The sequence below is a fragment of the Apodemus sylvaticus genome, chromosome 19 (genome assembly GCF_947179515.1).
Source record: "Apodemus sylvaticus chromosome 19, mApoSyl1.1, whole genome shotgun sequence".
NCBI classification, from domain to species: domain Eukaryota; kingdom Metazoa; phylum Chordata; class Mammalia; order Rodentia; family Muridae; genus Apodemus; species Apodemus sylvaticus.
Window position 1 is genome coordinate 2483328 of NC_067490.1, and position 14609 is coordinate 2497936.

The following is a 14609-nucleotide window of genomic DNA, read 5'->3' on the forward strand; positions in this document are numbered from 1 at the left end:
ATGCAAATGTTCCAGACCCAAACTGATCAAGGCTTTGCAACTCTGAGCTGAAGCAGTCTGTCTGCTTAACAAAGGAAACTGGAAATTTCAGAAAGACCTTCACTCTACACCTCTGACCAGCAACTGATGCTGCTGCCCCCCCTCTGCTGCTGATTGGTTCTTTAGCACTGAAGGTGCCCAACCCAGCACCAGTGGGTGGAGTCCCTCACCCTCCTCAGTCAGCCAGGTTGTCCTGCCTCTCTGGCCACCAACCTCTCCTCTCCTCCAGCATGGTGTGTCTGTGGCTCCCCAGAGGCCCCTGTGTGGCAGCTGTGGTCCTGAGTCTGATGATGCTGAACCCTCCCGTGGCTTTGGTCAGGGACCCCCGACGTAAGTGCACCTCTCACGTTCTGAGCTGCTGGCGGTGGGGAACAAAGGGGCTAGCTTCAGTTTGTCTACAATAGGTTATTAAAACTTGTCAGTTTTTCTTCAACCACCTCTCTTAATCATACAAATCTCATATTACTTCCATATAACAATGTCTTAGATGTTCCTTTGAGACGCATGAATGGAATGGGCCAGGTCCCTTCCCTCTTCATGTGACCTGTCAACCCTGACATCACATTTCCTATGGGCCTGAAGACAGGAAGAAGACAGGGCACTAACATAAAGACTCTCTAAAATATTAAGATTGAAAATTTCCCTGAAGGTTTCATGAGCAATTAAGCGGAATTGGGGAGCCGTATCCTGGAGGATTGTGTTGTGCCCTCACTGGGACCTGTGGCCTTCTCTTCTCCCTGAGCCCCAGTGTTTTTAAAACCTTCCTCCCTGAGCTGCGATCCTATCATGGGAAGTATTCAGGGTGCGCTCTCTCTCTCTCTCTCTCTCTCTCTCTCTCTCTCTCTCTCTCTCTCTCTCTCTCTCTCTCCTGTTGATGGCACCCTAGATCAACCCTGGAGCTCAAAGCTTGAATCTGCCACCCAGACAATCGTCGGAGCAGAGCTAGCGTGCTCTCGGTCCCTCCAACCTAGCAGTTCCTCTGAGACCCTGCACTGTGTCCCCAGCACCAGCTGCATCCTGCCTGAGGGTGAAGGAGAGGACCCGCCTGGCTCCAGATATGCAGTTCTATTCTCATGTGTCAGCAGTGGCCAGAATCAACAATTAAATATGGCTCCAGCTGAGGACCCAGACAGGGGGGAGGAGGGGCAGACAGTGTGAAGGCCGCTGATGTCCCCTGGGGATAGAGGCCAGTCAGGAAGTAAAGTCTCTGGTGCAGTGAAGTCTCTGGTGCAGTGAAGTCTCTGGTGCAGTGCTGCTTCCCCGCGTTTTGTAGGTTCCGTTGCTCACCTTCTGTTCTCAGTTGTCCCTGTGGACTTGGTCCTCACAGCTTCTCTCTGACTTTTCCAGGCTCATGTTGTTGTCTTAGGCTGTATAGTGACCTGACAGAAATCCCAACAAGTGTCTCATGCACCTGTGTGCGTGTGCGTGTGCATGTGCGTGCACGTGCGTGTGCGTGTGTGTACGTGTGTGTGCGTGTGCATGCGTGTGCGTGCACGTGCGCGTGCACGTGCGCGTGCGCGTGCGTGTGTGTGTGTGTGTGTGCGTGCGCGTGCGCGTGCGTGTGCGTGTGCGTGTGCGTGTGCGTGTGTGTGTGTGTGTGTGTGTGTGTGTGTAGTTCCGGATTCTAGAAAGTGCAATGTTCACGTGCTCTCAGCTACGGTGTGTGCTTGCTTCGTGTTCCCATGCAGGGACGCAGGACAGAAAACTGAGGGTGAGAAAGAGTCAGAGACAGAGACAGAGAAAGACAGAGACATCAGAGACAGAGACACAAGGAGACAGACAGAGATGAGGGAGACAGAGCTTTTAAAGGTCCACATTGCACAATGATCTAACACACACACACAACACAAGCATCTCCACATCTTCATCTTGTTCTGAAAGCACAGAGAAGAGTGGAATCCAGAGAGCTAGGAGAGGGGTCTCAAGGCCTGCACCCCAAGTGTCTCATGTATTGCACCAAGGTCACACCCACTCCAGCAAGGCCACACCCACCCAACAAGACCACACCCACTCCAGCAAGGCCACACCTCCTCACAGTGCTGCTCCCCTGGGACAAGCACATTCAAACCCCACATGAGGATTCTCGAACTGTTCACCACAATGCTTGTGTTAATTTAATTTAATTTCATTTTCTCTTTCTGTCCATCCTCACCAGCACTTGTTAATGTCTGCTGAGATGCCCTACGTGCTGTTCCACTATCCTACTGTGGTTTGGGTGTGCACATTCCTCATGGTTGGTGACACTGGATATCTCTGAAAGGGTTGTTGTTCATTAGCATGTCATGTCGTCTTCTCAGAGGTAGCTTTTCAGGCTCACTTTCCTGTGTTTTGATTGGCTTATTTGAATTTCTGATGCTCATATTTTTAAAAGTTTATATATTTAAAAGATTTATATATGCCAGAAGAAGGAACCAGATCTCCTGAGACCAGAGTGAAGATGGTCGTGAGCCACAATGCAGGTGTTAGGAACCGAGCCCAGATCCTCTGTAAGAGCAGCCTGTGCTCCGAACTTCTGAGCCACCTCTCCGACCCTGGAGTTGGTCCTTAAGGTCCATTTCAGCAAGGCCATTATTGCCGCAGAGAGTGCTACTGCCTTTTCTGTACAGATTTTGATCTTGAAACTTCACTGAATTCATTATTCTAACAGCTTTTTGGTACATTATTTAGGTTTTTCTATGTAAAATCATAGCACTTGCAAATATTGATAACTTCCTTCCAATTTGGATATTTCTGATTTGTAAGCATAATGTCTTTGTGCACTATTTAATTAGTCTTGTTTGTCACAAAAAGCATGAGTTTTATCAAAGCCTCCCTTGCATCTGCGGAAGCGACCATGTTGCTTTAACCCTCCCTGCAGAGGCCTGTGCTCTCACACTAATTCACTCACAGGCATCCGACTGTCCTCGCATCTGGAAGATGGTGCATGCTGGGACATGGCCTGTGAACTTTGATGGGCTCTTGAATTTGACAGGTTACAGTTTTGTTGGAAATTTTGGCATTGCTGTTCATACAGGGTATGACACCGGTTTATAATTGGCTGGATCTTTGCCTATTTGTTTCAGGAAACAATCGTCTCCTGAGAAAGGGTTGACAAAGCACTATGCATTACAGTTTGTAGGAGACTCTAAATACAATTGTAGTAAATTCTTCAAATGTTTCACGAAATCAGGCAGCCCCAGGACCTGAACTCTCCTTCTTGCCAGTCTATTTTTTTCCCTTTGTGGTTCAGTTCCTATGGGCTGCCTTTGCTCAGGGATTTTCCATCTCTTCCAGGCTCGCCAGTTGTTTGATGCAGGCGCCTTCAAGGCAGTGTCTTACGCCCCTCTACTATTTACTTAACTGATAATGCTTCATTTTGCAACCTCTGATTTCATTTACTCGGGCTTTCCCTTTTCTGTCTCTCAGCAGAGCTACTGGTCTTTCAGTTTTGGTAATCCTTTCAAATATAGCTTTCAAATATTAACTTTCAAAAATTACCTTTCAAAAATTACCTTTCAAATACAGCTTTCAAAAATTAGCTTCACCAGTCACAGGTACCATGAATTTCTGTCTTCCTAATTAATTTATAAAGTGATCCATATCATTTCTGATCATCACAGATTTTGGATCTGAGTTATCGTTGCTTTTCTAACTCCTTGAAATGTGTTGGGTTCATTGTTGTTTATTAGTTGATATCATGTTATTTTCAATTAATGCATTTATAAGTAAAAATTTTTCCTTTAGCCATGAAAAGGGAAGATGAGTAAAACCAAAAAATGGTGCCCGTTTTAGGAAACAGACAAAACTGACCACAGTCATATCAGCTAGAGTAAGCCAGACCCAGGACACAGTCAGCTGTGCAGGTGAGGGGCCATTCTGGAAAACGGAAAGAACCACAAAGAGGCCGGAGAGAAAAATAAGGTGTGAGCACCGTCAAGGTCCATGCTACACATGATGGAAGATGTCTGTATGGGCCTCACCTTGTACAGGAAACATTCGCTGTTGCACAACTCTCAAAAGACAACAAGAACTCCCTAAACTCCCTTGTCCTTACAGCCTTTGCTGACACCAACACGTGCTTGTTTCTGGAAAGTTCTTTATTTTCCTTCATAGCATCTTCAATTACACAGCCACCATGGGCAAGTCCTGTAATCCATCCCAGCTGTATTGCTTCTCATTTCCTAGTTCACTTTTTTAGAGATTCATTTATTTTTTATTTATATGACTACACTGTCACTATCTTCAGACACGCTAGAAGAGAGCATCAGATCCCATTACAGATGGTTGAGAGCCACCACGGGGTTTCTGATTATTGAACTCAGAACGTCTGGAAGAGCAGTCAGTGCTATAAACCGCTGCTGGGCCATTATGTGGTGGAAGATTTAGCAAGACCCTCAGCTGTGTCAAGAAGCTGGCGGGCCAGATCCGGGAACAGGGAGTGTTATCTTCTAGGGCAATCTCAAGTCAACGCTGGGGACAGTAGGGCAAAAGAGCAAGTTTCTATGTATTAGGCTAGTTGCTAGAAGTCTAAAAATAGCAAGTCGGGGTCTCACATTTTGAGTTAGGGTTTCACAATCCGAATTGCTTTTTAACTGCAATTTTACTTCATTCTGTGCTGAGATGATGCATGAACTGACTTTGATGCAAAATTTATTGAGCCTTAGTTCACGGCTCAACATGTGCTGTGTCCTGGATAATGTCCACTTCCTGCCAGGACAGCTGTGTGCTCTGCTAGCGATGGATGGGATGTTCTATGACTAGGTGTAGTTCTTCTGGGTGTGCCCTGTAGAGTAGAAACTCAGAAGTTACTTGATGATTCTCTCTCTGAACATCTGTTCATTAAGGAAAATGGGGGGTGTGGGTGGGGCAGTGCCCATTTATTACTGTATTACAGTCTCTCTCCTTTCCCCTCTCTTCTTCTCCCTTTCTCTCTCTCTCTCTCTCTCTCTCTCTCTCTCTCTCTCTCTCTCTCTCGCTCGCTCTTTCTCTTTCTCTCTCTGTTTCTCTCTTTTTCCCTCTCTCTCCCTCTCCATCTCCTTCTCTTCACTTCTCTCTCTCTCCTCTCCTCTCCTCTCCTCTTCTCTTCTCTCTCTCCTTCCTCTCCCTCTCTCTCTCCCTCTCCATCTCCTTCTCTCTCTCTATTAATATTTGCTTATTATTATGTGTTACTCCCAAGTCAGTTTCATGTATGTCTATTTAAAGCCATCACATAATTTTGTTAAAATTCTCATTGTATCAATATTCAGTGAACTTACTTATCTCTCTCACTTGTTAAAATGCAAGGTCTGCATTATTTGGTGTGAGAATTGTTACTTTGTCTCCATTTTGTTTCCATGGTGTGACATATCTGTCCTCAGCCTGCCTTCCTAGACTCTTTGCAGGTCCATGAAAGTGATGAGTTTCTTGTCAGCAGTACACAGTTGGGTCTTATATCCCTTCAGCCAGTTTATATCAGTTGGTTGGTGGCTTTAGTTCATTTATATTCCAGGTTATTCTTATTCTGTTTTCCTTCCCGCCTGCTGCCTGCCTGTCTGCCATGCTCCCCAGGCCTTTCCTTCCTTGTATGCATCAATGAGGTGCACAGTAACTCAAGGCTTCTGCCTGAGTGGCAGGTTGATTGTCAGTCAGCCTCTGAAAAACATGTCCCCTAGCAGTGACTGGGCACCGGCATGTGTTCTGGGTAAAGTATGGACCAAAGCAATCCCATCTCCAGAGCTGAGCAGTCACTATTAGGCCACTGAGACCCAAACTGTCCTGTGTGAAAGGAGGACCTTCATTCTCCTGCTGTGAAGCCTGCTGTTTGCCTGTGACAGGGTGTGGTGGGCCTTTCCAGCTGACCTTACAGTGACCCCTACAGTCAGGTTTCCCCTGCTGTGGTTTGAGGAAGCAGTGTCACATATAGCACCTGTGTTCACTCAGCCTCTGCAGTCACATTCTTTTTGAAGGCTGTGGAACTTTTAGGAAGTGGGGCGTTGTTGAAGGAGGTATTTTGCTGGGAGTGGGGCTTGTAGCTTTATAGCTGGACCACTTCTTGATATCTCTCTACTTCCTGACTGCACAGGAAATGTGAAGTCACCTTGTGCTCTTCCCTCTGAGGCCTCCCCATCACAACAGACTGTATTCTTTATCCTGTCGAGTCAGAAGTCAAACTAAAATAATAAAAATAAAAGTAATCTAAGGACTCCATTAGGCTGTTTCTCATGAGATATGTAGCTACAGTCCTGAGAAACAGCTGATGCACACCTCCAAACTGGGACCTGAGATTCAAGTTGTTCTTTTTCTCTAATATGAGAAATTGAACTCATAACCTTGATTATGCCTGATAGGTTATCTGCTGCAGGGTTACTCCATCCCTAAGTTTTCTTTTGTTTTGTTTTGTTTTGTTTCTCTTCTCTTCCTTTTCTTTTCTCTTCTCTTTTCTTCTTTTCTTTTATGTTTTGAAACAGTATGCTGCAAACTTGTTCAGGTTGACATCAAACTCATTACATAGACTGAGTAGAGCTTGAATTGCCGTCTTCATGTCTCAGTATGCCAAGCAGTTGAAATTAAACAGACACCCCCACCATGCTGGTTGTAACTTACTCTCTTCCCCTCTTCATGCCCCCAGAATCACCATGGCAACTCTTTGTTTTGCCTGGAATAACCATCATTGATTGGCTTATGTTCAGAGTCTCCCTCAGTCAGTGTCCTTCAAACATGTTCCCCCTTAGTATTCTGAGCTCTTCTGTGAACTAGGATCTTGCCTGGTGGTCCGCCATCTTGGTTGGTTATGAGCCAGGAAGATTTGCATGAGGGGTGACATAAGGATATGTGGTTGTTGCACACCAGCATGTTGCTGCCACATTTCCCCATACTGCTGAACTGAACCCCATACTGTCTAGGGGCCCCTGGACAGACACAGGTTCATAGCACCTACTCCCAGTACCAGAGTTTGCCACCCACAGCTTCCAAGGAGCCTGGCAAGCTGGTGCCAAGCAGTGATGTGACTTCTCCCTCACAACCCTCCTGGCACATGTGAAAGCCCAGGGCATGTCAGATTATTGGTAAGTGCTGAACACTTTGTGACCTTCCATGTGTGCCCTGTGGAGAAGCCATTTGACCCCTGTGCATTTATGACAAGTGAGCGAATGGGATCTGCTCAGAGCGATCTGTGAGGACATGAAGGAACAGCACGCGTAGCACCGTGGTAAGACCTGTGCCGGTCATAGGTGCACCTGCTGTGCCAGGTGTTACCACCCCACCTCTTCATTGTCCCATAGATGGGGCATCCACAATAGCTAGGGGAATTCCACTTTCTACAGTTTGCTTCTGCTTTGGAGGTCAAGTCATTGAAGGGCTGGGGATCCCCATGTGTCTTAGTTAGGGTTTTACTGCTGTGAACAGACAACATGACCAAGGTGACACTTAAAAAGAACAACATTTAATTGGGGCTGGCTTCCAGGTGCAGAGGTTCAGTCCATTATCATCAAAGCAGCAATATGGCAGCATCAGGGCAGGCATGGTGTGGGAAGAGCTGAGAGATCTATATCTTCATGACTGCCAGGCAGCTAGGATGAGGGTCTTAAATCCCACACCCACAGTGACACACCTACTCCAACAAGGCCACACTTCCTAATAGTGACACGCCCTGGACCAAGCATATTCAAAACAACACAGCAGTCCTTGTCTTGCTAAAGTCTGCCTAATTATTCTCTGTTAATAGAATCACATGTGTTTGAATCTTTTCAATCTTGGATAATTTCATCCCTCACTTCTGCTAATTTCAAGATTCAAGAGTGGAGAGACTGAATTTTCTCTCAGGGTTTCCAGGGGCAACCAGGCCTGACACACAGCCAGTTGTTAGGTGTGATTTGTAGAATGATATTCCACATTGGTGCTATTTAAGGTGAGGGAGAAGACCTGTGGACATGAGATAAGGCAGAATGTGGTGGCTGGAGCAGGATCAAAAGGGAGTCCCTGTCTTGCATGGCCTTTGCACTGACTAGTTTTAACTGTCAACTTATCTTGACTCCAATTAAATCATGAGGAAGAGAGGAATTATCTATCAGGCTAGCCTGTAGGCATGTCCATTTGGAACTATCTTGATTCTTAGTTGATGGAGGCAGACTCAGCCCACTGTGGGCAGCAAGATTCCTTAAGCTACGGTCCATGAAAAGGAGAGGAGAGGAAGAAGCTAGATGGGAGAGCAGAGGATCTGTGCGCTCTCTCTCTCTCTCTCTCTCTCTCTCTCTCTCTCTCACACACACACACAACACACACACACACAAACACTCTCTCTCACACACACACACAAACACACACACAAACTAACTCTCTCTCTCTCTCTCTCTCTCTCTCTCTCTCTCTCTCTCTCTCTCTCTCTCTCTCTCTCCCTCCCCCCTCTCTCTCCTCTTGATTGTGGGTAATGTGCTTCAAGTTCTTGCCTTGCCTTGTTGGCAACAGCAGATATTCTCAAATCATAATCCAAATAATCCTTCTTTTCCCTAAATTGTTTTTTGTCAGGATTTCTTACCAACAGCAGTAACACAACTCTGCTTCAGTGGGTGAGGATGGACTCATGGTGTGGCTAGTGGGATTAGAGGGTGCAGGAGGTGAGGTCTCTGCAGGTGTCACAGATCCCTTCACAAACTCAAAGTCTGGGGCATTGTCCTCACAGACATCCTGTAATAGAGGGTGTTCCTGTCCCCACAGCACGTTTTCTGGAGCAGTTGAAGGCCGAGTGTCACTACTTAAACAGGAGGGAGCAAGTGTGGACTGTGACCAGATTCATCTATAACCAGGAAGAGTTTGCCCGCTTTCACAGTGATGTTGGGAAGTTCCAGGCAGTGACTGAGCTGGGGAAGCCCATAGCTGAGTACTTGAACACCCAGAAGGACATTCTGGACAATTATCGTGCCACGGTGGACAGGTGCAGAAATAACTATGCCCTTGTTGACATCTTCATGTTGAACTTAAAAGGTAAGCATTAGATCAGAAGTAGCTCTCTCTCTCTCTCTCTCTCTCTCTCTCTCTCTCTCTGTGTGTGTGTGTGTGTGTGTGTGTGTGTGAGAGAGAGAGAGAGAGAGAGAGAGAGAGAGAGAGATGTGTGTCATGTGTGTGGAGATCATAAGACAACTTTCCAGAGGCATTCTCTTCAACTGTCATGTGGTCCTCAGAAATGAATTCAGACCATGAGTGTTAGAAGCCAGCACCTTTATCTACTGAACCATCTTCCTAGGCCTAACTGGAATGACTTTTTAACTTGTGCTCGCCTTGGGATCCCTGAGAATCTCCTCTCTCTCTTCCTGCTTCCCAGGATAGAGCCATGCCTGAGCTGCTCTATGGTGTGTGTGCTTTGAAGTACTGTATTCATGAACTCTCTACATACACTGCATTCAGGCACACTTTCAGTTCGACAATGAACTATTATTCCATGTTATAAAATAAGTCCGGATAGGTTTTTTTTGTCAGACCCGACAGACCCTGCTGCCAGGATTAACTTGAGGGACACATTTAGATGCCCTGAGATCTTCAGCCTGGGTGGGCGGAGGCAGGCAGGCAGCCCACAGGGAGGACAGCTCCACCCTCACGGCTCCTTCTCACCTCTCTTTCTTCTAGCTGAGCCCATGGTGACTGTGTACCCCACAAAGACGCAGCCCCTGGAACACCACAACCTCCTGGTCTGCTCTGTGAGTGACTTCTACCCTGGCAGCATTGAAGTGAGATGGTTCCGGAATGGTGAGGAGGAGAAGAATGGCATCGTGTCCACAGGCCTGATCCAAAATGGAGACTGGACCTTCCAGATGCTGGTGATGCTGGAGGCGGTTCCTCAGGGTGGAGAGGTTTACACCTGCCAGGTGGAGCATCCCAGCCTGAGCAGCCCTGTCACAGTGGAGTGGAGTGAGTGGGAAACCCATTGACCCCGCAAATCCCTGCCCACCATGTAGTGGGCCTGCCTTTTAGCTTTCTCTGACCCTATAAATCCCTGCCCACCAGGGAAGGGCATGGGTTATTCTACAAAGAAAAAGGGAGAGAATTTCTGAGTTACTAGCTTTCATTCCTCACCTAGTTACATATCTACGCCCAGCATTTTTTTCTGATTAAGATGGAGGCCATGTGGAAATGTTCCCAAACAGAAAGTCATTGAACAAGAAAAGATCTAGATAGATTGGGTGAAGGTTCTGGGTGCCCTCTGCCAGGTTTGTCAATGAAGACAAATGGCCCCAGTACAGTACATGGCATGAGCTAGGTACTGTGCTAGATCAGGACAAAATGATCGTGTAGGGATTATCCGTAGCCCCGGAAAGACACACTTCCTCAAGGACACAGCTATTAAAGATCAAAGCGGAGCTGCCATCGACGTCTTGCTGGCCATCCTACAAAAGGTCTGTTGATGGTCAGTTTCTCCAATTTCATTTCTTTAGGATGTAGAGGACTCAGGTAAGATGTAGGCTCTCCCCAGCACACTATTGACCTGTGGACCAAGTTACTTATGAACCCCAGGTAGCCACCCCACTTCACCCCCAGTTCTTGTCATCCCACATGTGCAAGAGGAGGTGATCCCCAGCCCTGAACACGCTTGATGTGCACATGTGTCCTGCAGGGTACCCAAGAGTCATGTCATGGCGGCTGCTGCTGCAGGACAATGTGCAGATGTCACTGTCTCTCTTAGGACAAGCGAGCAGCAGTGACAGGTTAGGGACAAAGGCCCACGCTCGCTTTGGGCCAGCGTGTGCTTGCTTTCTCTTGACTTGTTCCATGCTGGCTCTGAGCTGTGCCTGGCTCCCTCAGCAGGCACTGGCTCAGAACGTGCACGCGGGTACCACCGTTGCGATCTTGGTCTGATCTGCTCCTTCACTGTTGGTTGCAGACATGCACATAATCTCATGCATAGCAGATTATTTGGCAACATTGAGGCTTGCAGCACTACCCGCCCACCAGCTGCAGCTGTTCCATTAACAGACATAATTTCACCAGTTTCATTACAATAGATGACAGAGACAGACAAAGCAACTCTAGACGGTCACATTCTCACCCACGGCTGCAGCCCCTGTCTTCCACTTTGCTGTTTTGTGTGACTCTGAATGGCTTTTCCAGACGTGGCAAGTTCTACTCCCCCACTGCATTGCTATCAGAGCGACAGTGTGAGGTGCTGAATTTGAGGTAAACCCACCACTGGCTTCCATCCTTAGGGGCTCGGTCCACATCTGCCCAGAACAAGATGCTAAGCGGAGTCATGGGCATGGCGCTAGGTCTGTTCATCCTCCCAGTGGGGCTGTTCATCTACTCAAGGAATCTGAGAGGTAAGGAGTCTGGTGGCCCCTGAGGCTCCACAGCGGTTCAGGGAGACGGTCATTCATGGCTTAGGTGTGGTTAATTATCAGGGCATTGGCAGAACCTCTGTGAGGTTGCTCATTCCCCAAATGGCCACAGACACTCATCAACCTCTGACATGAACAGTCTATGGCTGCCTTTTGGGAAACCTGTAGGCATAACTTGCAGTGCCTTGCAGATAAGAGAACCAGCCTGGCAGAGTGGGCTGAGAAATGCACAGGAAAGGCAGAGGCACTGGGCACTGCCAGGGTCTGCCTAGGCAGTTAGCACTGAGCCTTGTGCCCTGTGTTACTGAAGGCCTGTGCTCTGAAGCAGCATTGACTTGGGGCATGAGAAGTCCACCCTGCTCAGTGCTGTGCTGTCAGGAGCTGAAGGAAGGTGTCTGTCCCTGTCTCCATGTCATAAAAACATGTCCTGCTGGGCTTGTGTTCCTCCCTGGACAGTGCTCTCCAGGGACCTGCCTCCTCCTGGCTCTGTGCTCCCTGATGGCTGCTCAACCCCTGCCTGGGCCTGGCCACCCCTGGAAGAAGCCCCTCCCCCTCCCTACCCTCCTTCTTGTATTTCTTGTCCTTTGTCTGGAGCTGATCCTGTGACACAATCCCTTATCAAATATTCTATCATAGAAGCAGTTTTGAGGACAAGATACAAAAAAAAAAAAAAAAAAAAAAAAAACAGGAAGGAAAGATTACATCAGTGAAACAGGACTTTCCTTTAGATACAAGTATGTGAGATAATACATAGGCTGAATTCAGGAATCTAAGAGTGTATATGCATGTTTGTATATGTGTCTCTGTGTCTATGTCTGTGTATAAATCAAACACCGTGCTCTCAGCCATAAATATATACATTGTCCTGGCTTTCCTGTGGACCAGGCTGGCCTTGAACTCTCAGAGATCCTCCTGTTTCTCTCTCTGGAGTGCTACAATATAAGCATGCCATGCCCTGCTGGCTTAAACTTTTTTTTTTATTAATTAAATTATTGATTTACTTTACATCCTGATTGCAACTTTCCTCCCTCCTTTCTTCACACCCCCTCGCCTCCCCCTATGCACCCCTTCTCCCCTTCTCTTCCAAAGAGGAAAGGCCTCCCACGGACAGCAACCAGCCCTGGCATATCAAGTTGAAGTAAGAAAAGCCACAACTTTTGTTGAGGCTAGATGAGGCAGCCCAGTTGGACAGGGATCCAAAGTCAGGCACTGTACTCAGAGACAGCCCCTGCCCACACTTTAGGAATCCCACAGGAGATCTCTGGTTGGCAGTTCAGGCTCCGTGAGCCCCTGTGGGCCCAGGTCAATTGTTTCTGTAGGTTTTCTTGTGGTATCCATGGCCCCTCTGGCTCCATCACTCCTTCCTCCCATCTTCAACAGGATTCCCAAGCTCCATGTGATGCTTGGCTGTGGGTCTCTGCGTCTGTTGCACCAGCTGCTGGCTGAGGACTCTCTGATGACAGCCATGCTAGGCTCCTGTCTGCAAGCACAGCAGAGTGTCTTTAACATTGTCAGGGGTGGGCTCCCTCTCATGTTTGGGTCTCAAGTTGGAACAGTCATTGGTTGCCCTTTCCCTCAATTACTGCTCCATGTTTATGCCTGCACATTTTGAAGGTGGGACAAATTGTAGGTCAAAGGTTTTGTGGCTGGGTTGCTGCCCTAATTTCGTTATTGGAAGTCCTGCCTGGTTATAGGATACAGTTGGTTCAGGCTTCATAGTCTCCTTTGCTAGGAGTCTATGCTTGGGTCACCCTCATAGAATCCTGGGAGTTTCTTTTATCCTAGAATTCTAGCTCCTGGCAGAGATGCACCCCCACTAATCCAGTTGTCTCTCTACTTCTCTACTTCTCTCTCTCTCTCTCTCTCTCTCTCTCTCTCTCTCTCCCTCCCTCCCTCCATTTCTCCATATCATCCCTCCTATCCCACCCCCACCCCCCCAATCCCAACCAGTTCCTCTATCCTTCCACCAGCATTGTCAAATCTATTCTCTTTTCTCTGTGAGATTCAAGCATCCCCACCCCCACCACTATCCCATGCCCTCCTTATTAGCTCCTCTGGGTCTGTGATTTTTAGCATGGTTATCCTGTACTTTATGACTAATATCCACTTATAAGTCTGTACATACTATGTTTGTCTTTCTAGGTCTGGATTACCTCACTCGGGATGATTTTTTCTAGTTGCACCCTGCAAATTTCATGATGTCCTTGTTTTTAACATCTATAAAATAGTCCATGGTGTAAATATACCACATTTTCTGTATCCATTCTTCAGTTGAGGGACATCGAGGTTTGCTCCAACCTTGGGATTTTACAAATAAAGCAAGCGTCCATGCTGTATGGTAGACCGTCTTTGGGGTATATGCCAGGGTATAGATGGTCCTTGAAATAGATCACTTCCCAACTTTATGAGAAACTACTAAATTGCTTTCCATAGTGGCTGCACAGGTTTGAACTGTCACCAACAAAGGAGGAGTGTTTCCCTTGTTCCACATCCTTGCCAGCATGAGCTGTCACTGTGAGTTTCATCTTAGCTGCTCTGACAGGAACAAAATGGGATCTCAGAGTCATTTTGACTTGCATTTCCCTGATGGCTAAGGATGCAAACATTTCTTCAAGTGCTTCTAGGGCAGTTTACATCCCTCTGTTGAGAATTCTCTTTGTAGAGCTCTACCCCATTTTTATTGTATTATTTGGTTTGTTGATGATTTGGTTTGTAGTTTCTTGGGTTCTTTATATATTTTGGAAATGAGTCATCTGCCACATTTGGAATTGGTGAAATCTTTCCCATTCTGTAGGCTTCTGTTTTATCCTATTGATGGTGTCCTTTGCCATACAGCAGCGTTTCAGTTTCATGATGTGTCATTTATTGTTGATGTTAGAGCCTGAGCCTTTGACATTCTGTTCAGAAAACTGTCCCGTGTACCAGTGAGTTCAAGGCTAATCCCCACTTTCTCTTCTAGCATGATCAGAGTCTCATGGTGCTGGAGAAGGAGCTGAGAGTTCTACATCCAGTTTGGCAGGCAGCAGGAGTGAATGCCACCTGGGGCCAGGTTTGAGCATCCGAGACCTGGAATCCAGCCCCCCAGTGACACATTTGCTCCAACAAGACCACACCTTCTCCAGAAGGCCATGTCTCCTATTAGTGCCACTCCTTCTGGTCCTATGGGAGCCATTTTCTTTCAAACTACCACACTGCCTCTTATCTAAAACCTTGCACATGGCTTGTTAGACCAGCTGAGCACCACACATGTCATGAAGACAGCTGGAAACTGTGTGGATGAGTTTAGAGAGG

General features: G+C 47.2%; 1 protein-coding gene across 1 annotated transcript; it reads left to right on the top strand.

The window, feature by feature from the left end:
• Positions 1-225: 225 nt before the first annotated feature.
• LOC127669421 (H-2 class II histocompatibility antigen, I-E beta chain-like) lies at positions 226-14401 on the top strand. Its single transcript, XM_052163361.1, has 5 exons — positions 226-369; positions 8710-8976; positions 9616-9897; positions 11190-11300; positions 14278-14401. The coding sequence occupies exons 1-5, from the start codon at positions 270-272 to the stop codon at positions 14280-14282; spliced, it is 765 nt and encodes a 254-aa protein (XP_052019321.1). The 5' UTR covers positions 226-269; the 3' UTR covers positions 14283-14401.
• The last annotated feature ends 208 nt before the right edge of the window (positions 14402-14609 follow it).